The 24,984-nt window shown below is 37.2% G+C and overlaps 2 protein-coding genes across 5 annotated transcripts; both read right to left on the minus strand.

The window, feature by feature from the left end:
• Positions 1–476: 476 nt before the first annotated feature.
• Positions 477–4,046, minus strand: LOC131153439 (non-functional pseudokinase ZRK2-like). The gene is made up of 2 exons (XM_058105733.1): positions 2,380–4,046; positions 477–1,650 (listed from the first exon to the last, which is right to left on the minus strand). The coding sequence occupies exons 1-2, from the start codon at positions 2,409–2,411 to the stop codon at positions 693–695; spliced, it is 990 nt and encodes a 329-aa protein (XP_057961716.1). The 5' UTR covers positions 2,412–4,046; the 3' UTR covers positions 477–692.
• A 645-nt stretch (positions 4,047–4,691) lies between these two features.
• LOC131153440 (serine/threonine-protein kinase ZRK1-like) lies at positions 4,692–24,701 on the minus strand. Of its 4 annotated transcripts, none has more exons than XR_009136232.1 (4): positions 24,207–24,679; positions 16,033–17,056; positions 6,919–6,988; positions 4,692–5,129 (listed from the first exon to the last, which is right to left on the minus strand). XR_009136232.1 is itself a non-coding variant. In XM_058105735.1 (3 exons), exons 1-3 carry the CDS (start codon positions 24,223–24,225, stop codon positions 6,976–6,978), a joined length of 1,056 nt encoding a protein of 351 aa, XP_057961718.1. In that variant the 5' UTR covers positions 24,226–24,679; the 3' UTR covers positions 4,764–6,975. The 4 variants fall into 4 exon arrangements, 2 of the variants coding, with proteins under 2 accessions (XP_057961718.1, XP_057961717.1); XR_009136231.1 differs by lacking the exon at positions 4,692–5,129 and adding an exon at positions 7,163–8,182 and having other exon boundaries at positions 6,927–6,988; positions 24,207–24,701; XM_058105735.1 differs by having other exon boundaries at positions 4,764–6,988.
• Positions 24,702–24,984: the final 283 nt, after the last annotated feature.

The raw sequence follows: 24,984 nt of genomic DNA on the forward strand, positions 1-24,984 counted from the left end.
TATTGTACATTCACCTTGGAGGAAGGGAAAAGTCATATGTATATTTATGACTCTTTGATGAATTGGGTCTCTTATGGATTTCTATATAAAGGGCTCCTAGTTCATCTTACCACTCAATAATCAAGTTTGGTAGAATCTCCATCACTAAGTCAAACATAAGAGTGAGTGAGAGAAGAAAAGATTAAGTAGTTTTCCACGTGATAGAGACTTGACCAACAAAAATAGAACGGAAAAAGAGCTAAATGCATCTAAGTTCGATTATCTCGGTGAAAATATCGTAAGGTATATTTTGAATTTCTTTCCTTATCTTTATTTCACCATTGTTCATAAAACAAGTTGAAGATCCTTCTTGTGGAAATTTTCTAACATATCTATTTTCTAATATTAAATATTAGAGATCACTATTCCAGCAAATTCAGGTGCATTAGGTCCATAATTGAATTCCAACAAAATATTTTTTTTCACAAGAAAATGAAGAGAAAACAAAAGAGAAGACTCACAATAAAGCGGTCCAAACCCAGTTAAGATTACAAATACTATTTTTTCGGAATCCAAGTAAAAGATAAATAAATAAACTAAAATATACCCAAATGTCCAACACCAAAGTTATCAAAAATTACAAATTTGGATGGAGCCTTCAATCTGCTTGAGTTGTTTTGCTGCATGAATCATTGTTGGCCTATCTTCAACTGTTAAATGGCAACTGTTGCAAAATCCTGCAACTGCTGCTCCACCTCGGCCCTTCCAGCTGCTTCTTCCAATACTACGGGATCCACAATCTCACTCAACCTGTTGTTTTCAACAAAATACTTTGCGGGGTTGGATACTTCATCAAGATCATCTATATCCCTAGCAATTAGGCTCCAGAAGTACCTTTGTCCAGTCAAAAGCACCAGCAGAAGCATACCAAAAGAATAAACATCAGCTTTCTCAGTCAAACAACTGGTAGTTATGTACTCTGGTGCAATGAATCCATACGTTCCAGTGACAACATCAACTTTTACTTGTGTTTCGCCTTCAGGAATGGATACGCAAAAAGAGAAATCAGACAATTTGGTAAAATTACTTTGATCCAGAATAATGTTCTCAGGCTTAATGTTCCTGTGGATGATGGGTCTGGGAAGGGCAGTGTGTAGGTATGCAACTGCATTTGCTACGTCCACTGCGACCCTTAACCTGCATTTCCATGGTAGAGGCTGCCACTCTGCTCCGGAGGACCCAAAAAGACTATAGCTCAAAGTTCCCTTAATCTCTGCAAACTCGAACACTGGAATAGGGATTTCGGTCTCCAAGCAGCATCCTAAGAGCTTCAGAACATTCTTTTGAATGCTCATACAGGATGCAATCACAATCTCTTTAATAACTGAACTAATATTCATAGATGGTGAATATTCCTTAATGCAAATTGGTCTACCCTGAAGAGAGCCCTTATAGAGTGTATAATGGCCATCTATTGTTAAAACATGGCGTTGGTCACAGATGTTTATTGCTTTTTTCAGCTCTTCGACAGAGAAGCACCGGATAGGACAACATTTTCCATAAGAAGAAGCAATCACCTCTTTGAGTAACATTGCACCATTTTGCTTCAATGCTGTCTCAGCAGTCGCTTCTTTTCTCCTATTTCTTTTCAAGCATGCAGTCAACATGTTTCTATTTGCAAGCCATCAAACAACCAAGAAGTTTTGGCCTTAAAAATCAGATAAGGTGCAAAGATATACAATTAAAGTAATTACATACAATTGGCTTCATTTTTGTATGAAAATCTACTATTCATTGAGAAAATTCAATTTTTTTAAATATATATAAAAGATTTGTGGAGGCAAAAGTGTTTTGGTGAAGAAAAGGGCATCAGCTGCCTGCCTTCAAATTGATAGACCAAAATTTTGATCTCTATTAGAACCTTTTCTTTTTTTTTTTTGCAGGTGATATTTTTTGGTTAATTGAATAAATTGAGATTTCCTTTGTGAAAAATTAAATGAGAAAGCTAGGTTTGGGACCAATGAGTTATTTTTCTTGTTCTTCCAACAATTTCAAAAAAGAAAAAGAAAATAAAGAAATTACAGCCAAACATAAACCACAAATATACCAAATAAAGAGTAGGGACATCAAATATATGAAATGAAAACTAGCATATGAACCAGACTTCACCTATGGTAAAATAAAAACAAAACATAAATAGAAACAAGATAAAGGTTTGAGAATTCATGAATAAACACAGCCAAATTCAAACTTCCATTCATTTCCAGTTGTAAAGAATTCTTTCAAAGTCGTTACAGATGAAAGAAGAAATCAAATTGGGCATAAGAAAAAATCATCCATAAGCGAAATAAATTCCTAAGGATAAACGATCTTTGATAGAGAGAGTGAAAGGAGATGCACCTTTTTAATTTGAAGGTCTGAAATATAGACATGATCCAATGCCTGATGTGCCCACTGTCCTTACTGGTGAAAGAAAGAGAAGGAGATAAAGAGAACTAGCAGAAAGATTATGCTTTTTAATATTTTAGTCCATTTGACCAAGGATTCTTCCTTTTAATTTCTTGAAGAGTTCATGAGCTCTTCTGTGCAACCACTTCACACCTTCCGAACAAAACAAAGGTAAAAAAAAAAAAAAAAAACCAAAACAAAACAAAAACAAAAACAAAACAACAACAACAACAAAACCAAACCTTAGTCCCACTAAGTGGGGTCGACTATATGAATCATTTTTTGCCAATTTATGCGATCATGAACCATTTCTAAAAACAAAAACAAAAACAAAACAAAAAACAAACAAAGCAAAACAAACACAAAAGTCAAAAATTCCCCCACCCACAAAACTAAAAGTCTGGTGGTGCATTTGGATCAAGGAGCTTGTTTGAGAAAGGAAAGGAAAGAAAAATGGAAAGGAAATTCATTTTCCACTGTATTTTCTTAAAGAAAATGGATTCCTTCGTATTTTCCTTTCCTTCACCTAATATTTTCCAAGTTTCAAACGGGGCCGAAGACTGCCTCCAGCATGAAAACAAAGATTCGAAAAGCAAAGTAAAAAGATGTTTTTATAATAAAATATGTGATGTAGACCTGAAAAAACAAATGTGCTATATGAACAATAAAATAGAAGTGTGATTTACAAACAGTAAAATCATAGTGGAACATATGTTCAAACAACGGGCAGAGAATTGAATAGGCAGAAGCTTGTGCATCAACATACCCAAGCCCTAAAATTGATCTAAAAAATCTATTTAAATTTGGAAATAGTGCTTTGAAAGCCAATCAAAGCACATCAAGGGAGCCCAACAAAATAAAAGTACACCAGATCAGCAATGATGTGCAACTGTAATAAATCCAAATAAGAGGCAGGACCTTCAAGGAACGAGTAGAGTACAAAAATGAAAGATCCAAGTAACCTTCCGAGCTAGGGGTATTTAATAAAGGCCGTAGCAAGGAGACTTTAACAGACCAGTTAGAGTAAAGCCTAAACTTTCATAGATCAGTAGGATAAAACAGCAATCCCAAGACTAGCTTTCCCGTTCTTCGATCCGGAATTCCCAGCAAATCCTTGACTCCTCGAATACAATGGGATTTCACACCTGACGAATCTTTCACTCTACCTCCTCTTATTAACACTATAGAATGTTCCTGCGAATTATGACCTTTGCCCGATCCAATATTCTGTCTTTCCCCGACGCTTTCCATCCAAAGCTTTATACTAACTTTTCCTTACCACTAGGCTGGCATGATTGGAGGAGATGCCCCGCCCGCTTTTTGCCAGCAAACTTTAAATTTTCTTTAATTCATGCATAAACACAGCCAAGTTCTAAAAATCTGCTCGAATCATTCATAAGCGAATTGTCTTTGACAGAGAAATAAAGAGATGTACGTCTTTTGTTTGAGGATCAGAAATGGAGAGATGATTTTCTGTCAACGTCTGACTTGCCCGCTGAACTTTGTTATGAAAGAGATGGGAGGAAGAGAGATAGCAGAAAAATATATGCTTTATTATCCAACTCCATTAGTCCAACCATTCTTCTTGTTTTTCTGAACTTCTAGGAAAGTTCATGCACTTTTCTATGCAACTGGTTAAGCTCCTTCCTAGTTACTTCCTTCTAGCTGACTTCCAAGAAGACACATGATATTGATTTTCTATGCAATGGGTCCATCTTCATTTCCTCCTGTCCTTGCATTGCAAATTTCAAAGCAACTGCTATTATCTGGTCAATTTGAAAAATACATCCATGTTATTTTATTGTATTTACTTTTCTTTAGAAAATGTATGTATGGAATGCTATTCTGTAAGACATTTTTCTTCTCAAAAAACATACTTTGTTAACCAATACATTACAATATTTTAAGGTTAAACAACTTGAACCATGTTGCTTCAGCTACAAATATCATCTAATAAAAAGAACATGGGAGTAAGTATAAGCCAAAGCATCCAATCTATAATTATCCAAGTTACAGAAAATTGATCACCAAAGCTTGGCCCTTTAATTTTCTCAAACTATCTGCATACTATCTTCTTTATTTTAATGACCCTTCCAACTTTCTACAAGAATCTAAAATCGTAACATGATGAATTTAATTCCCCAGGGATATTCAATTACAAATGAATGGATTGTTCACTTTAGGTGCCTAGATGGTGACACATGGATTTGAATTCTCTAGTTAAGTATAAATTATGGAAATTAAAAACAACATACATAGTAAAATATTCAGATTAAACTATTGCTACTTTATACTTGAACGAGTTTGATAAAATTTTGTAAAAACAGCACAGCAGATAAATTAAAATTTTGGGCATTCTACTGAAAAGAAAAAGAAGGGAAACAAAATACACACACACAAAAAAAAGGAAAAAAAAGTTAAAAAGATAGTCCAAGGCACTAGCCAAAGCTCAAGTCCAAACTCCAAATAAAATAAAAATCTGAAAAGCTAGTTACAAAGAGCAGACTGCTCAATCAGTCAAAGATGTTTTGGTATATCGGTCATTTTTGTCATGTCATCTACTGTTACTTTATGCATCTAATGGCAATCGCAAACACTGCTCCTTCCCGGCCCATCAAACTGCATCTTTCAGTATGATTGAATCCATAATTTTCACCCTAATATTTCATCCAACTGGATAGTCATCATGGTCATCCTTGTTCCTGTTCTCATCATCATGCCAAAGGGGAAAAAAATCAGGTTTCTCAGTCACAGAACAAGTAGATGCATGGTTAGTTGCAATTAATCCCCAAGTTCTGCACACAAAGTCCCTCCATGAGATTCATAATCAGAAATAGATATGCACCATGCGAAATCAGACAGTTTGAAAACATTGTGTTGACATAATAGTAGAGTCTTGGATTTAATATTCCCATGGATGATGGGCCTGGAAAATGCAGGGTGTGCAAAACAGAAAAACTGTGAAGCTATTTGTCTCATCTGTCATGAAAATCTGCTAATTGTAAACTAAATGAGTATTTTACATTAATCTATAAGTTAAGTTGTCTCTGGACTAACAATTTATCACCCACAATTACTGCAAAGTTTTTATAATCAAATGGTCTGGAAGAAATGCTTATAATTTCTATGAAAAATTTTACCATCAAACAGTCTTGCTCACCTGCAAGATCCAGCTCAAGCATGATAAACAAAAAAATATTTACTTCATCACCATTGAATCAAAACAACAGGCTTTTTTGCTAATATAGTATGCATTAGATGCATCAAAGATACAATATTCCGTACCAGTAAGGCTATACAAATTTTGCTCCAAACCAATATAACAATCCACAAACCAGTTCAGCCCATCAGTTTGGTTCCGAAACTGGTTCGGCTTAGTTCAGTTCAAAATCTTGCCACCGAAAAAATTTGGTTCGGCTTTTGGTTATGCTCAGCAAGTTTCAGTATCGACTGAAAACCAAAATATTTTATTACTGTTTTTCTAAAAATAAACTTTTTAACATCTATTTATATTATTCAATTCATAGTGAATACCCTTTTTTAAGTGGTCATGAAGTACAGAAGAATAATTTAAAACTTGGAGAAGTTTTCAGAAGTTGAGTTGGTTCAATGGCTTCCTTGCAAAGTTGGAGAAAATTAGGAAATGCTGTGAGGTGAGTGGTTCTCAGGATTTCTAAACCAAACCAAATTGGTTCAGTTTTTGGTTCCAAGAGTGATTCAGTTCGGTTCCTCCTCCCAAAAAAATGAAAAATTTTAGTTTCTTAATTTTTTGCAGTGTTCAAACCCAACACAGCACCAAAACAAGGCCACAGCAAATTATGCACAAAACAGGTAGCCAGCCATATAAGGTAAAGGAAGACTGATTTCTGTGAGAGAGAGGGAGAGAGGAATAGAGAGAATTATACATTTCAAACAGCAATATAAAGCTGATTTCTGAACAATCTCTGATTTGACTTCTGGTAATTAAGACGGAGAAAGGGAGACGAGAGAATTCATGTACTATCTTACTATTCCTCATCTCTTTTGACTTTGCCTAAAGTTCTTGGACTATTCTATCCAACCACTCTTCTTCATTCATGCCGACTTCTAAAAGGATTTGCGTGCATTTTTTTGACTTCGCATTTCCTATTTATGTTGCAGCCAATCCCATCTTGTGAGACTCATGGCATGACTGTCATTGTTGTTGCCTCAATAGAGTAACGTTTTACACGGATAACACATTCATGATTCCTACCTGAATGTATTGCACAGAATTAACATTTTCTGTGTGTTTGGGAGCTTGGAGTTCAGGTTTGAATTTATGTGGATTTGAACAAAGTGGATTGAATTTATCCAAATCCACACAAATCTACAAGGACACTTCCAAATACCATCTTAGATTAGATATTCAGTGAGAGAGGGTCGATCTTCTATTTTTTTGGATAAGGTTTTTTTTTTTTTTGTTATTAAAATTTAAAAAAAAAAAAAATGAAGTGAGTAGGAAGTTGTTACTCATTTTTGTGGAGAACTCATGCATACTTCAATATCCCTCTGAGTTTGAGCTTCATATCAATTGCTGCAACTGCAAAATAGTAGGAGAATCTCACAACTACTTGAACAGAACTTTATAAATGTAAAGAGGGAAAACATATTACAAAAAAAAAAAATGATATGTAAAATAATATCAAATGTTACAATAAATTCCTCATTACAACACTGAAATAAAAAATATAACCTCATCTAACGAAGAACAGACCTCTCAATTTGCCTAAGTTGTTTTGCAACGTCGGTCATTGTTGGCCTATTTTCCTCTTTTTTACTGGTGCACCTAAATGCAAGTTCAGCAAGATCTTACAACTGCTGCTCTTTCCCGGGCCAACTTTCCTCTTCCAATATTGAGGGATCCACAACCTCACTAAGCAGATTGTTTTCAAGATCACGAACCTCAAGATTGGATAGAACAAACGAATCAACATTCAGAAGCTGTCCAGTCAGAAGCACAAACAGAAGCATACCGAAAGCAAAAACATGCACTTTCTCGTTCACAAAACCAGTATTTAAGTATTCAGGTGCAACGTACCCCATTCTTCCCTGCACAACATCTTGTATGTGTGATTCCCCATCAGGAATAGAAATGCAAAGTGAGAAATCAGACAATTTGGCCACATTATGTTGATCCAATAGAATCAACGAGGCTCTAATACCCCTGTGAATTACGGGCCTGGAAAATGCAGTGTGAAGATATGCAACTACACTAGCTACATCAATTGCGATCCTCAGCCTACATTTCCAAGGTAAAGGCTGCCGATGTGTTCCTTGGGAACCACGAAGACGACCTTCAAGACTTCCATTCTCTGCAAATTCATGCACTAGAATTGGAGTTTTGGTCTCTAAGCAGCATCCTATAAGCCTCAGAACATTCTTGTGGACACTCATCCTTGATCCAATCACAATGCTATTAACAACAAATTGATGCACCACAAATTCACCTTCAAACTTCTTAACAAAAACTGGCCTGTCTTGAAGAAAACCCTTGTATAATCTACAATCCCGTGCAGAACATAGAGAAAGTGTGTCATAATTATTTGTCACTCTCTCAATCTCTTTGATAGTGAAGTTACGAATAGGATTACATTTTCCATCACAAAAGGAAATCAGCTCCTTCATCAACATACTTCCATTTTTTAATGAATGAAACCACCTCTCTTGCTTCTCTTTTCTTTTTCCGCCTCAGGCACACACTCATCTTGCTCCAATGACTTGTCTGGAAAAGTCACTGAACAATAAAAATTAGGAACAAGTCTGCATATATACAAATCCATCCACTATTACTTCAACTATGAAAAAATAAAACAAACTAAAGTCACAAGCATTATGCTTCTTCCCTTTTATTTTTTGTTTTGGGGGGTGGGGGGGGAGGGGAGAGATTAGAAAAGAGAAAGAAGTGCATTAAGAGAATAAGCATCCTCCAAACAAATGCAAAACTGGGAAAAAAATAAAATTAATAATACAATAAAAGCTTCCCAGCACTCATAAAAATCAGCCGAAGAATTTCCTCTGTAATCTACAAAAGTTGAAGAACATACGCAAGCCAACAAAACCATCTTGTCCAAAATTGAGTGCCCATGCTGACATTGACCCTTGAAAATTCTAGCATTTCTCTCCATCCAAATACCGCAAACCGTTGCGATCAAAGCACATCTTCAAAAAATCTTACCTGTCTTCTCCCTCCCAAAACCCCTGAAATGGCTCCATAACATAGTTGAAAAGGCTTCTGGATGAACTTCTTGTTATCCAAACATAACAAAAAGACTAAGATTACAGGAACTAGACTAATATAAAAGAAATTACCAGTGATCTCATTATTATGGTACCAAATAATGGGAACATCAAGCATGCTTCAGCTTTGTGAACGAGAATAGGCTAATCACTAAACATTATGGATGTCTCAAAAGCACTCGTCTTGCAGATAAAACTGTCTACACTGTAGTGATTTTATGGGGCATTCCGTTCATTATGCTATGGATCCTATAACACCTCCCAGATCAAAAGTTAAAAGTGTTTGAAGTTGACCACTTCTTGCAAAAAAAAAAGGCTTCTTACGATAATGATAGTCCATTAACATTATTGTCACCCAAAACTGTTCTACATTTTCGTATATTTTCATTTTTTTCAGAATATATTATCAGGCGTATTTATTTTGATAAGTTGCCTACGTTTTAATTAGTAACCGAAAATTGAGCTCATATAAGTAACAACTTTAATCAAGTTGATTTGTGAATTGTGATGGCCTTACAAATTGGCAGTATGTGATGAAACAATCATTAACTTTGATCAGTAAAACTTGTTCCTTTTCACAGGTTGTAGGATTTCTATATTCCAGATCAGTAAAACTTGAATACAACTTCAACTTCTCTGTAGTCACCACCTTAGTTAACATATCTGCCGAATTTTTGCTACCTTAGATTTTTTCAAGTGTCAACACGTCGTCCTCTATCAGAGATCTAACGAAGTGATAACGCAATCCAATATGCTTAGTTTTGAAATGAAATGCGGAGTTCTTTTCCAGATGTATCGCACTCTGATTGTCACTGTACAAAACATTCCTCTCCTCCTTTAATCCAAACTCCGTTAACAAACCCTGAAGCGAAATCGTCTCTTTACTGGCTTTTGTCACTGCTACATACTCAGCTTCTGTAGTGGATAAAACAACAATCTTCTGTATCTGTGACATCCAACTAACAATTGTTGTGCCAACAGTGAATATATACCCGGTGTGTTTCTGCGATGATCAATTTCACCTGCAAAATCAGCATCTGCAAATCCTTGGATTTTCAAATCGCTTTTGGCGAAACATAGACACTTATCAATAGTGCCACATAGATATCTCAAAATCCGCTTCACTACTTCCCAGTGTGTCTTCCCTGGATTTGACATATACTTGCTGACTGCTCCCACTACTTAGCCAATATCTGATCTGGTACCAACCATAGCATACATTAGACTTCCAACAGCTAAGGCATACGGTACCTTAGCCATGAAGTCTTTTTTTTTTCATCTTTATTGGGAGATTAATCCTTAGAGAGACGGAAGTGACCTGCCAATGGTGTATTTACAGCCTTGGCGCTGCTCATGTTGAACCTTTGTAAAACACGGCTAATGTACTCTGACTAAGATAACTGCAACATTCCTTGTTGCTTCTCTCTATAGATCCGCATCCCAAGAATCTGCTTTGTAGGACCCAAGTCTTTTATATCAAATTCCTCCGACAATTGTTGCTTCAATTTTATAATCTCTTCTATATCTGATCCTGCGAGTAGCATATCATCAACATAAAACAATAGAATAATATAGCTAGCACGATACCTTTTGAAGTAGCAATAGTGGTCGGCATTGCACTTCTGAAAATTGTTCTTCTGCATACAGCTGTCAAATTTCTTGTACCACTGCCTAAGAGCTTGTTTGAGACGATACAAACTCTTCTTCAATTTGCATACAAGATTCTCTTTACCTTTTACTGAGAAACCTTCTGGTTGTTGCATATAAATTTCCTCATCAAGATCACCGTGAAGAAATGTCGTCTTCACGTCCAACTGCTCAAGATGTAAACCCTCTGAGGCAACAATACTCAAAATAGATCTGATGGTTGTCAGCTTGACAACCGGTGCAAAAATATCAGTGTAGTCAATTCCTTCCTTCTGTTCGAAACCTTTGACTACTAACCAAGTTTTATACCTCTTGGATCCATCATGTTCTTCTTTGATCTTGTACACCCATTTGTTGTGAAGAGCCTTATTACCATTGGGCAACTTAACTAGTTCCCATGTTTTGTTGGAGTTAAGAGACTTCATCTCGTATTTCATTGCAAGCTCCCACTTGCTTGAATCTCCTACTTGACATGCTTCAACATAGCATTTAGGTTCTCCTCCATCTGTAAGAAGTAAATGGTTCACATGCCTCCTGTTTGGTACATGCAGCCGAGAAGATCTCCTAAGCTCTGGTGCTGGAGTAGGAGGTGGTGGTGCAACAATCTACTCCACATGTTCCTCTACCTGAGGATTCTCAGTATTCTGTTGAGGATTCTCGGTATTCTGCTAACGTGTCCTTACACCTTCTAAAACATCATCCACATCTACAAGAGTTGTTTCAGACTCTGTAGATTATGTTGTGCGTCTATCTTTGTACATCATCTTTTCATCAAAAATCACATCTCTACTTCTGATCACCTTTTTGTTTTCATCATCTCAAATGCAATACTCATATTCATCTCCATCATAACCGATGAAAGTGCATTTCTGGGGTTTCGAATCCAGCTTATTCTTGACATGATCATTGATATGTACATATGCAATACAACCAAAAACTTTCTAATGTGAAAGTCTTACCTCTTTATTACTCCATACTTCTTATGGTAGATTATAGTCCAATGGTATTGATGGACTCCTGTTAATCAAATAAGTTGTTGTGTTGACTGCTTCTGCCCAAAACATCTTTGGTAAGCCCGACTGCATACGCATGCTTATGGCTTTTTTTGTCAACGTTTTGTTCATTTGCTCGGCTATGCCGTTGTGTTGAGAAGTACCTGGCACAGTTCTTTCCATTCTGATACCATGCTCATAGCAGAATTTATTGAACTCGGTGTCAATATACTCACCACCGTTATCTGTTCTCAGTTTCTTGATTTTCAAACCAGTTTCGTTTTCTGCCATGGCTTTCCAAATTTTAAAAACATCAAAAACATCAGATTTATATTTCAGGAAGTAAACTCATACTTTCTGTGAATGATCATCGATAAATGTGATGAAATAATGCTTCCCACCTGTGGACGAAATGGTTGTTGGTCCCCATACATCTGAATGGACTAGCTCAAGTCTCTCCTTCTTTGGCATACTGATGTTTGTCTGGAAACTGACTCTCTTCTGTTTCCCAAATATGCAATCCTCACATGTGTCAATCTTCACCAACTATAAATCACTCAACTTACCCTTTGAGTACATCACCCTGAGTCCTTTCTCACTCAGGTGTCTGAGTCGTTGATACCATAAGTTGCTATCATCATTTCCTGTAGCAACTGTAATAAACATGCATGCATTAGGAGTTACATAAAGAGTACCACTTTTCTTACCTCGTGCAATCGTCATTGCACCCTTCGAAATTTTCCATTCATCACCAATGAAGGTTGTGTTATATCCTTCATCTGCCAGTTGACCGACTGAGATCAAATTCTTCCTCGAGTCTGGAATATATCTGACATCTCTCAGTTTCCATACTGACCCATTCATATTGATCTTCACCGTCCCCTTGCCGGCAATGTCGTAAAGTTGATCATTGCCAAGATATACTTTACCGAAATTACCTAATGTATACTCCTCTAGGCAATCTCTGCTGCAAGTGGCATGGAATGAAGCTCCAAAGTCTAACACCTATGACTCTTTTTTGTCCTCCAAAGGGCAGATCAACAAATTTTCTTTTTCTGAAGCAACATTGGCTTTTATCTTTGCCCTCGTCTCGTATTCTTTATTCAGACTTCTGCATTGGTTCTTGTAATGATCAGTTTTTCCATAATTCCAGCACTCAATAATTTTTGTGCTCTGGGAACCTGTGTCCTGAGAACCTTTGGGATTTCTGGATTTAGACCGCCTAGGCCTAGATCTACCACTGTTGTTTGATCGTCCATGCCTGTTTCCTCTGCCTCGACTTTCCATGTTCAAGGCTGAACTCGAAATGGAGTCATGGTTTGAATGCATTCTGATTTCTTCCGTTAAAATCATGCTAACGACATCATCGTACACAAGCTTTGATTTCCCTACGGAGCTACTAATTGCAGTAACACCATTCCAACTTTCGAGCAACTGACTGAAAATCAGTAGGGCACGAATCTCACTATCAAATGTAATCCCGACTGAGGTGAATTGATCTGACAACTCGTTGAAATTATTCAAATGTCTGCTAAAACTTTCACCTACAGACATGATCATAGTAAATAATCTTTTCATAAGATGTACCTTATTAGCGACTGAAGGCTACTCGTACATATTAAAGAGCGCATCCATCAGAGACTTGGTGGATGATATATGCTTGATATTAAATGCCACAGACTTTGACAACGTCATTCTGATGGCTCCAAGAGCTTTTCGATCAAGCAACTCTCACTCGTCCTCATTCATAAATGCTGGGTTACCCTTCAATGGTAAGTGCAACTCTTTCCCAAACAAATAATCTTCATTATGCATCTTCCAAAAATCAAAATTGTTGCCATTGAACATTTCGATTTTTGAGCTCTTTTCATTCGACATCTCGATTCGCTGATCTAGAGATGGAATTAGCTCAAATGGACAGTACAGTTGGATCCGAAACGGTAGAAAACCTTAGAAATTGTTCAAGTCATTCGAAAAACGGATCCAAAACGATTTCGAAAAGTTCAGTCAAAGATCAGGGCAAACTGGTCAAACCTGGTCAATGCTGACATGGCGAGTGCTGACGTGACACTGTGGGGCCCACTGCTGACGTGGCACTGTGGGACCTACTTGCTGGCGTGGCAGATAATGTGGAGCTAACGTGGCGCTAACAGGACGCCGCTAACGTGGCCAAGTCTGGAGTGGGCCGGGTCGGATACTCGGGTTTGTCCAGTTTGAGTGAGTCGCCGGGTCGAGTCGGGTGTTTCCGGGTCAAGTTTAGGCAGTCCGGGCGAGGAAGACGGGTGGCGCAAGTGGGGCGCATGAGCGGCAAGTCACCGGCGCGTGACCGGCGCATGGCAAGGCGTTCTTCTCTAGGAAGGCGCGTGGGGGTGTGTGTACGGCCGTCTGAACTCCTTTCGAGCTCCGTCTTGCACGGTTGGCTTCGTCTCGGCAAGGTGAACGTGATGGTGGCCTCAAAATTCAATTTCAAGCCACTAGACAGAGCTCTGATTTCGGTGTACAACTCCAATTTGGTCTTTCTACTCCAACCAGGCTCTGATACCACTTGTTAGGACCCTGTAAGCAACCAGAAAAATTTGGGACGCCTGAAATTTACGTGGTTCGGTCAAGATCGACCTACGTCCACGGAGCACAACACAATTCACTAAAAATTCGCCGAAACGGAAAGAAATATAACCCTCTCCTAAAACTCTCTTCTTCCTCTCCTTTCTACTCTGTTTCTTCTCTCTATGCATCTTTCAACTCTCCACAACTCCTCTATTTATAGGGTTGATAATCAATTACAATTTATTACAATAAATCAAAAAATTGAGAGGTTACAATCATGGAGATAAATGACACAACTTGCACATCTTGCAAACTGCGTTTCCAGCTCAGCATCTCCAACTCCTAGCTCCAGTTATGTCTCCTGGCGCCAGCTACAACACATGACAATTTGAAACTTTTTATGTGTCCATAATAAAGAACGGACAAGGAATGAATATTCTTAAATTTTACCATGAAATGTCAATTCTTTTCTTATTACATGTTAAATGAAATAATAAAAAACATACAAGCTTACAAGAAATGACTGTACCTATGTTACGTTCGTTCATAAAGCAGTTATTCCTTAGAATTAGATGGAATATAATACAAAAGTGGGTAATAGAAAGAATAATTATTCCTTGAATATTACAAATTGTTTCATTCATTATGTAATAAGAAAGGAATAAACAATCTCATGATGACATTTGGGAATCTTCTAACCCTTTCCTAGTGTCAGATGACATTAGAGAAATCTTTCCTTCTATATGTTGCCTTCCATGGAAAGGAATCTTACTCCTTAATATTTTTCTCTCCTTAAGTTTCTTCAATTTCCATTGAAAATTGGGAGCCAATTTTCAAATGGGAACAATCAACTTTCTGTTGTGTCAATTTTCCATTCCTTTCTTCCAACGCTGTCTTTGGCTATCCCAAACTGATTGAAGGATTGCACCTATCCCTTGTCACTAGATCTCCCTACCTCTTAGAGCACTACATCTTCACTTCCCCATTCTCGTTAGCCAGTGCCTTCGTTGAGTCAAATCCCCTGTTCAATTCTCCGTGTCTGCATGAAATGAAATTCTCCTTTTTCACCCAAGCTAGGCTCGCTACTCCAGCCTATTCAGAACTAGGGCCAGTCGGAAAAGCAAGCCTCAAAATGAGGCCCTCAAGCCCAAATCGAGCAACATATAGTTTCTTGTCCAATTCCACTATCGTTGGCCTAGTAGTAGGCAGGACTTTCTGAAGTTTAAGTGAGGGAGGATCACTCCTAAAAAATGCCAAAGGGTCTCTTTCCCACAACTTTGTTCCTTCCAAATTCATGGATTTGCCATTCTGAAAACTCCAACAAGACCCACCGGAATTTCCCCACATCTGATTGAGTGCAGCTCCTTTTTTCACCACCTCTGCATAACTAGGCTCATTATGCAGCCCATCATACATTAAGACTATTTACTTCTCATTGCTCCATGTCCATGGCACCACACTTTTTATACACCTAGCCCAAGCTTTCTAATTTTACCTTCATCTCCTAACAACGAAATTGCAAAATATCCACCAGCTTGATGATTCCTTGCCCTCTAGAATTCTCAAAGAAAATCAGCCCCTAGAATAGAACAATTTATAAACATTTGAACTTTGTCGCATTGGAATCTTTTTAATAATCCTCTAGACCTCTTAAAAGAGCTGAATAATCTCTTCCCTCTTCCGAGGCATATTTTGTCTGTTTATGAAGCCCTTTACTAAATCCAAATTCATACAAATCTAAATCCAAAGACTCAAATCTCATACTTCAAAAGACAACCTTAAGAGTAGATATCTAGAGAGAGAGAGGGGGGGGGGGGGAATCACTTTTTTTTTTTTCGAGAAAAATATTTATTTCTAAAAAATGTTCGTAGGAAGTGGCTTATTTGCAGATACTCGTGCATACTTCAATATTCCTCTGAGTTTGAGCGTCATATCTATTGTTGCACCACAAAATAGTAGAATAATTGGACAATTTCTTGCTTCTTAGTACTTGGAATACAGCAAATAAAATTTGTGAATAGAACTATATAAATGTAAAAGGAAAACATACTAAAAAAAAAAAAAAACTGAAATGATAGTCCAGGACCAATAAAATGTTACAATTATTTCCCAATTACAACCCTGAGAAAACAAACAGAACCTAATCTAACTAAGAGCAGACCTGTCAATTTGCCTAAGCTGTTTTGCCACCTCCATCATCATTGGCCTATCTTCCGCTTTTTTATTGGTGCATTTAAACGCAAGTGCTGCAAGATCTTGCAACTGCTGCTCTTTCCCAGGCCAACCTTCCTCTTCCAATATTGAAGGATCCACAACCTCACTAAGCAGACTGTTTTCAAGATCAAGTCCCTCGAGATTGGATAGAACAAAAGAATCAACATTCGCATGCTCATCCTCACAAAACCAGCGTTGTCCAATCAGAAGCACAAATAGAAGCATACCGAAAGCAAAAACATCCACTTTCTCGTTCACAAAACCAGTATTTAAATATTCAGGTGCAATGTACCCTATTCTTCCCCTCACAACATCTTTTACGTGTGATTCCCCGTCAGGAATGGAAATGCACAGTGAGAAATCAGACAATTTGGCCACATTATGTTTATCCAATAGAATCGATGCAGCTCTAATATCCCTGTGGATTATGGGCCTAGAAAATGCAGTGTGGAGGTACGCAACTACATTAGCTATATCCATTGCGATCCTCAGCCTACATTTCCAAGCTAAAGGCTGTCGATGTGTTCCACGGGAACTGCAGAGACTACTTTCAAGACTTCCATTCTCTGCAAATTCATGCACTAGAATTGGAGTTTGGGCCTCTAAGCAGCATCCTATAAGCCTCAGAACATTCTTGTGGACACTCATCCTTGATCCAATCACAATGCTATTAACAACAAATTGATGCACCACAAATTCACCGCCAAACTTCTTAACAAAAACTGGTCTGTCTTGAAGAAAACCCTTGTATAATCTACAATCTCGTGCCAAACATAAAGAAAGTGTGTCATAATTATTTGTTACTCTCTCGATCTCTTTGGTAGTGAAGTTACGAATAGGATTACATTTTCCATTACAAAAGGAAATCAGCTCCTGCATCAACATACTTCCATTTTTTATAAATGATGCCTCATCTCTCGCTTCTCTCTTCTTCTTCATTCTCAAGCACACACTCATCTTGCTCCCCTGACCTGTCCAGAAAAGTCATTGAACAAAAAAATTAGAAACAGGTCTGCTTATATGCAAATGTATCCACTATTAATTCAAATATGAACAAATAAAACAAACTAAAGTCCTCACAAGCATCATGCTTTTTAATTTTTATTTCTTTTCTTTTTTTTGGATTAAAGAAGAGAGTTTGCTAAGAGAAAACAGAAAGACGTGCAATAAGAGAATAAGTATCCTCCAAAACTAAAATGCAGTACTGGAAAAAAAAAATTAAACAAAACAATAAAGCTTCCCAGCACTTGTAAATATCAGCCAAAGAATTTCCTCTGTAATCTACAAAACTTCAAGATCACAAGCAAGCCAAGAAAACCATCTTGTCCAAAATTAAGCGCACATGCTACACTGACCCTTGAAGAGTCTAGCATCTCTCGCCATCCAAATACAGCAAACCATTGCCATCTAATCACATCTTCAAAAAATCTTCACAGTCTTCTCCGTCCCAAAACCCCTGGAATGGGTCAATAACATAGTTGATTCCAGATGTACTCGTTGTTATCCAAACATAACAAAAAGACAAAGACTACAGGACCTAGACTAATACAAAAGAAATTGCTAGTGGTCTCATTATTATGGTACCGTATAACACGAACAACAAACATGCTTCAGCTTTGTGAATGAGAATAGGCTAATCACTAAACATTATAGATGTTTCGAAAGCACTCTCTTCTTGTAGATAAAACTAACTACACTAGTGATTTTATGGGGCATTCTGTTCATATTTGCTCAGATTGATAAGCCCTATGAGGATATAAAGCAGGTGTCTGGAGAAACCAATAAAGGGCAAGTTACTAAAGTAATTCAACAAGGAACAGAGCATAGTGGTACTGCAGAGGCAAAGATTGTGAGAATTAATCAAGCAGCAGAAACAATTAAAATTGATCAACTAATGGAAACTATAGAAGCAATGCCTTATAGCGAATTATTCATACACAGCTACGAAGAGTTATTGCCACATGGCTTGGAGAGATAGGACTGTGATAGAAGATAGCAACAGATGTTGGTGATGTTAGTTGTATTTTGTAGTCGTTCCTTTTCTTTAGGAAGTTAGTTATCAGTCAGTTAAGCAGTTTCTGTATATAAGTAGATTAAATGATTGTATTTAAACTGAGTTGCTTGTAAGTTTCATTTGATTCAAGAAATAAAACTCAAAGTTTATTTAGACTCTCTCCCTCCGTGAAACCTTTTATATGGTATCAGAGCTTGAAGGTACATCCATGGCGTCCCCAGATTCAAGCAACCAATCCGATCCATCCTCACAACCGAATATTAACACCCACACTGAATTGAATTCCTCTTCTAATCTCTCAAATCCATTTTTCCTCAATTCAAATGAAAATCTAGGTAGCATCTTGGTTACACAACCACTGCTTGGCATGAAAAACTATCACTCTTGGTCAAGAGCCATGATTCTAGCTCTCACTGCCAAGAAGAAGATAGGTTTTATCAATGGAAAAATTGTTATACCTGATCCAGAATCTCCTCTCTATGAAGATTGGCTAAGCTGCAACACGATGGTAATTTCTTGGTTGATCAATTAAATGCGCGCAGATGTGTATGGCAGTGTGATGTATTGTCAAACTGCTAGAGAGATGTGGTTAGAATTGCAAAATGTTTTCTCTCAAGGTAATGGTCCCAAAATCTACAATCTTCAAAAGGAACTTTGTTATATTACTCAAAATCAGATGTCAGTAACTGAGTATTTTAGGAAATTCAAAAGGATATGGGATCAATTGCTAAATCTAGAACCATAATCAGAGTGTACATGTGATGCAAATAAAACCCTAAGTACTAATCATGACAAAGCCTATGTCATGAGGTTCCTTATGGGATTGAATGAAAATTTTGAAACCATTAGGACTCAAATTCTTATGTATGAGCCTCTCCCTTATGCATTAGTCCTTCAAGAAGAGTCTCACAAGAATGCTGGACATGGAGGATCCTATACTGCTAAACCTGATACTGTGGCAATGTATGCAAACTCAAAGGGAAACAGCTCTAGTAATTCAAAATGGAACAAAGGAAACAACAAGAAAGAGAGACCTACGTGCACTCATTGTAATATGCTTGGGCATACTATTGATAAGTGCTTCAAGTTACACGGATACCCACCTGGTTACAAGCCAAAAGGGAGATTAAGTGCAAATCAAGTTTCTTGCACTCAAGGAACTATGATTGAGAATTCTTCCCAAAGTCAGATTCAATGTCCTATCACAAAGGCTCAATGTGAGCAATTGTTGGCTTTTCTTAATACAGGATCAACTCCTAATGACAATCATCATGTTGCTAATGTAAGTGTTGGTAATGGTTTGTCTGGATTGATCTCTGGATCTGCTAGTGTTCATGGCGCCGCTGCTGTGACAGTCAATTCTTCCCAGCCTCAAGCACATAATAACTACCTTGAAACCATGTCAGGTTTTATGTCTAATCCTTTCTTTACTCCCAATTTGACACACTCTATTTTCTCAGCCAAATTGGTTAATAGAACTTGTTTTGGATCCACTGATTGGCTCATAGACACGGGGGCTACTGACCACATAGTACATTCAATTACTTGTTTCACACATATCACAGTCACTTTGAATACTCATGTGAATCTACCCAATGGTGAAATTGCTTTGGTCAAACACATTGGGACTGTCCAAATCACTAAAACCCTTATCTTGTACGATGTTCTTTGTGTTCTTTCTTTCAGCTTTAACCTCATATCTGTCAATCAACTTGCTAAATCACTTCTTTGTTGCCTTATTTTCTTTGGAAATTTATGTTATATCTAGGACCTTACTCATTGGAGCACGATTGGTCTGGGTAAAGAGTGCAATGGGCTCTACTTGCTGGAAGAAAGCAAGTATGTTTCTTCTTCTTCAGCTTTTTCAGCCAATAAGCCACAGTCACATGTATGGCATTTCAGGTTGGGACACTTATCAAATGCCAAATTGGCTTTGATTAAGTCCAATGATGTACCTCCTTTTGATTCAAATAAAGACTTTCTTTGTGATATTTGTCCTATTGCAAAACAAAAGAGGTTAACTTTTAATAAAAGTTCTCATATTTCTAAAAATTGCTTTGATTTGATACATTGTCACTTGTGGGGTCCTTTTTCTGTTTCTACCATTGATTCATGCAAATATTTCTTGACCATTGTGGATGATTGATCTAGATCTACATGGGTTTACTTGCTAAAACACGAGTCTCAAACACAATCTGTTTTGGAACAATTTTGTAATATGGTTGAGACTCAATTTTCAAGAAAAGTGAGGTTATAAGGACTGATAATAGAACATAGTTTATTATGAGCAATTTTTTTACCCAAAAGGGAATTTTACATCAATTAAGCTGTGTTGAAACTTCTCAACAGAATGCAATAGTAGAGAGGAAGCATCAACATGTCTTATTGCAAGATTCCTTTTGTTCCATTCTCACTTGACTTTATACCTTTGGGGACATTGTGTCTTAACAGCAGTATATTTGATTAATAGAATCCCAACTTCAGTTTTGTCTCATAAAACCCCTTATGAAGTGCTTTATGGTCATGCTCCTTCTTATGATCACCTAAGGGTTTTTGGATGTCTTTGTTTTGCATCTACTTTAGCTCATAATAGGTCTAAGTTTACTGCTAGAGCTAGGAAGTGTGTGTTTCTAGGATATCCTTTTGGTGTGAAAGGTTACAAAGTCCTAGATATATCTACACATACTATTTTCATTTCTAGAGATGTGGTGTTTCGTGAAGAAATTTTCCCTTTTGTTGATGAAAATGAATCGGTTTTAGTTCCTTTTAGTTCTGAAGTTGATGGCCTTGCCACTTCCAGTTCAAGTAATGACTCATTTGTTACTCCCATTTGCATTCCTGAAAATCATATTCCTTGTTCAACTCCAATTAATGATTCTGTTTCAATTGAGGTTCCATCTTCTAATTCTAATCCTTCTTCTTCTTCTATCATTCCTATTGTTACTTCCCCTGATATTCATGATTCTACTGATTCTTTGGTTCCCTCTTTACCCGAACATACAGTTCCTAGTATTGTCCCAACAACACCAGTTTCTACAACAACAGCAGAACCACCATCTGCACTTCTCAGAAAATCAACTAGACACACCACACAACCTACTTACTTATAGGATTATTCTTGTATTGTTACTCACATTCCAGATGCACCTTATGATGTAGCTCAATGCCTTACTTACTCGCATTTGGAACCAAGTTATCAGTCCTACCTGATGTCAATTCTTCTCCTCAAGAACCTCAGTTTTTCTTTCAAGCAGTTAAAGATCCTCTTTGGAGAGAGGCAATGGACAAGGAGATTCAGGCACTTAAGAAAACTCACACTTGGTAGCTCTCAACTTTGCCACCTGGTAAATCACTCATTGGACGTAAGTGGGTATATAGGATTAAGCTGAATTATGATGGTTCAATTGAAAGATACAAGGCTAGACTGGTTGCAAAGGGTTACACTCAAAGAGAAGGTCTAGATTTTCTTGAAACCTTCTCTCCAACAGCCAAAACAGTCACTGTTAGAGTCTTGATTGCATTAGCAGCTGCCAAAGCTTGGCCTCTTCATCAATTGGACATCAACAATGCTTTTCTGCATGGGGATTTAGATGAGGAAGTATATATGTCCCTACCTCCTGGTTATCATAGTAAGGGGGGGAGTTCCTCAACACCTACTTCCTCTTCTCCTGTTGTTTGTAAGTTACTCAAATCTCTTTATGGTTTAAGGCAAGCCTCTAGACAATGGTACACTAAACTTTCCACCAATATTCAACAACTTGGTTTCATTCAATCTACTGTTGATCACTCCTTGTTTGTGCATGTGAAAGGTTCTTTGTTTACAGCTTTGTTAGTATATGTGGATGACATGGTCATCACAGGAAATGATCCAGACTGTGTTGCTAGTTTGAAGTCAGTTTTAGATGTCAAATTTGGAGTTAAGGATCTTGGTTCACTTAAACACTTCTTGGGGCTTGAGATTGCTAGAAGTGAGAAGGGTATTAGCTTGAATCAAAGGAAGTTTGCTCCTAATATATTGAAAGAAACAGGCATGATGGGATGCAAGCCTATTAACTCTCCCATGGAGCAGCAATTGAAGTTGTCCAAGGATTGTGGAGACTTGTTGTCAGACTCGAGCAAGTACAGAAGACTCATAGGCAAACTGATGTACTTAACCTTGAGCAGACCTGATTTGACATATGCAGTAAATATATTAAGTCAATTTTTGGCTAAATCAAGGCTTCCACACATGCAAGCAGCTACTAGAATATTGCAATATATCAAGGGAACATCAGGGCAAGGGATTTTCTTCCCTAGTGATTCAGATTTACAATTGAAAGTCTACTGTGATGCTGACTGGGCAGGATGTACAGACACTAGAAAATCATTAATTGGTTATTGTGTTTTCCTTGGGAATGCCTTAATTTCATGGAGATCAAAGAAGCAGTCAAGGTCTTCGACTAAAGCTGAATATAGGTCAATGGCAAGTACTACCTGTGAAATAACTTGGTTATTGTATCTATTGAGAGAACTTCAAGTGAAGCATGATAAGTCAGTTCTAATGTACTGTGACAACTAGACAGCTTTGCATATTGCTGCAAATCCCATGTTTCATGAGAGATCAAAACATACAGAGACAGATTGTCATATTGTGAGAAATAGAGTTCTTGATGGTACTATCAAAACATTTCATGTTGCTTCCAAGAATCAATTGGCAGATGTCTTTACTAAGGGACTTGGTGTGGATAATCATATCATATTAGTCAAGAAGTTGGGGATGATCAACATATTTGCCCCTAAGATTGAATATCCAGATTATGTGAAGGAAGATCAGAATGCAAGAGCTTTGCTCTTGAGGGGGGGTGTTAAGATTGATAAGCCTTGTGAGGATATAAAGCAGGTGTGTGGAGAAACCAATAAAGGGCAAGTTACTAAAGTAATTCAACAAGGAACAGAGCATAGTGGTACTGCAGAGGCAAAGATTGTGAGAATTAATCAAGCAGAAAAAACAATTAAAATTGATCAACTAATGGAAACTATAGAAGCAGTGCCTCATAGCGAATTATTCATACATAGCTATGTAGAGTTATTGCCACGTGGCTTGGAGAGATAGGACTGTGATAGAAGATAGCTACAGATGTTGATGATGTTAGTTGTATTTTGTAGTCGTTCCTTTTCTTTAGGAAGTTAGTTATTAGTCAGTTAAGTAGTTTCCGTATATAAGTAGATTAAATGATTGTATTTAAACTGAGTTGCTTGTAAGTTTCATTTGATTCAAGAAATAAAACTCAGAGTTTATTTAGACTCTCTCTCTCCGTGAAACCTTTTATAATATGCTATGGATCCTATAACACCTCCCAGATCAAAGGTGTTTGCAGTTGACCACTTCTTGCAATCATGATAATCCATTAACATTACCGCCATCCAAAATTATTCTACATTTTATTCTTTCTTAATTTTCATTTTTTTCAGAATATGTTATCTTGCATATTTACTTCGATAAGTAGCCTGGGTTTTAATTAATAGCCAAAGATTGAGTTCATATTACTCCACTGAAGTCGATTTGTAAATTGTCATGGCCCTATAAATTGGCAGTATGTGGTGTAACAAAATGAAGCTATTATTAACCTGGATTGGTAATATTTGTTCCTTTTAACAGGTGTTAGGGTTTCTATATTCCAGATTCAAGGACCTCCTTCTGGACCATAGGGTTTTCAAGGTCTTAAATGGCATTCTCTTCTCTCTCCTTGAGCTTCCCACCAAGGCATTTTCTCTTCTTTCTTTTTTTCAAAGCATGGGGTTAAGGTAAAGAAAATGCCATTTTGATAAGTTTGTACGTGAATCTAGGTTTGAGATGTCAAATACACCATATGAACCATAAAATAGAAACACATGAACCAGTATTTTTGGCAGTAAAACAATGAGCACATAACAAAAATCCAAAACAAAAGCAAAGGGCTTAACACCCATTTAAATCCATTCTCAATTGCAAGGGGATTGTTGTCAGAGATGATCATATATTCTCAAGATTGGTTCCAAATCGTCCCCGAGTGAATTAAAATCTTTTCCTTGCTCTGTGTATAGCTCTGTGTGTGTATATGTGTGTGAGGAAGAGAGAAAGAAGGTACCTTTTTGAGAACAGACCATGTATGGAAAATCCAACAATGCTTCTTCTTCTTCTTCCTAACTCTGCAGAAGTACCTCTGCAGGGAACAATTGAATATTGATGCACATCACAATGCAACCAAGTCCAAACGCCACCCACCCCAGTCAGCCACCTCCTTTCCTTCTTCCAGCTTTCTTCCAAGAAGATTCATGGGTTGACTTCCTCTTCAACCCAAATAGCAAAGGGGTTTGGTTAAAGGGGTTAACCCGACCCAACAAATAGAGAAAATTTTCCATGGTCGGGACTCAGAACTAACTTCTTCTTCTTCTTCCGAAGAGTGAAAACCCAAATGGCCTTTCAAGCGTAAGCGCCCAATCCCAACTTTCCCATGAACTCTTTCACAGTTTCACCCATCTGCGTAGAATTCCAATTTCCAACTCACAGAGTTCAGTCTTCTGCCGTAGCTCCTCTTACAACTTGACCGTCTAGCAGCAAGTTCATATCACGCACAAAATCATCTCGAGGTAAAATAAATTAAATTTTTGCAGTTTTTATTTTATTTTTGCAAAATTTTAAAAAAATTTCAAGCCTCTAGCATTTTTAATATTGCTTTATTGCCATATACAGACGCTATTCCAATTCATTGCATATTGTGTTAGATATGATAAATGTTTTACTAAACTAACTTTTCATAAACAAATTAATGGAATTATTAAATTTTTAGATATCTATAGAATTATTCAATTATAAGATTATTTTAAATATATTTTAAAAAAAATTGGCCTAATCATAAAATTTTA

The sequence above is a fragment of the Malania oleifera genome, chromosome 4 (genome assembly GCF_029873635.1).
Source record: "Malania oleifera isolate guangnan ecotype guangnan chromosome 4, ASM2987363v1, whole genome shotgun sequence".
In the NCBI taxonomy this organism is placed as follows: domain Eukaryota; kingdom Viridiplantae; phylum Streptophyta; class Magnoliopsida; order Santalales; family Ximeniaceae; genus Malania; species Malania oleifera.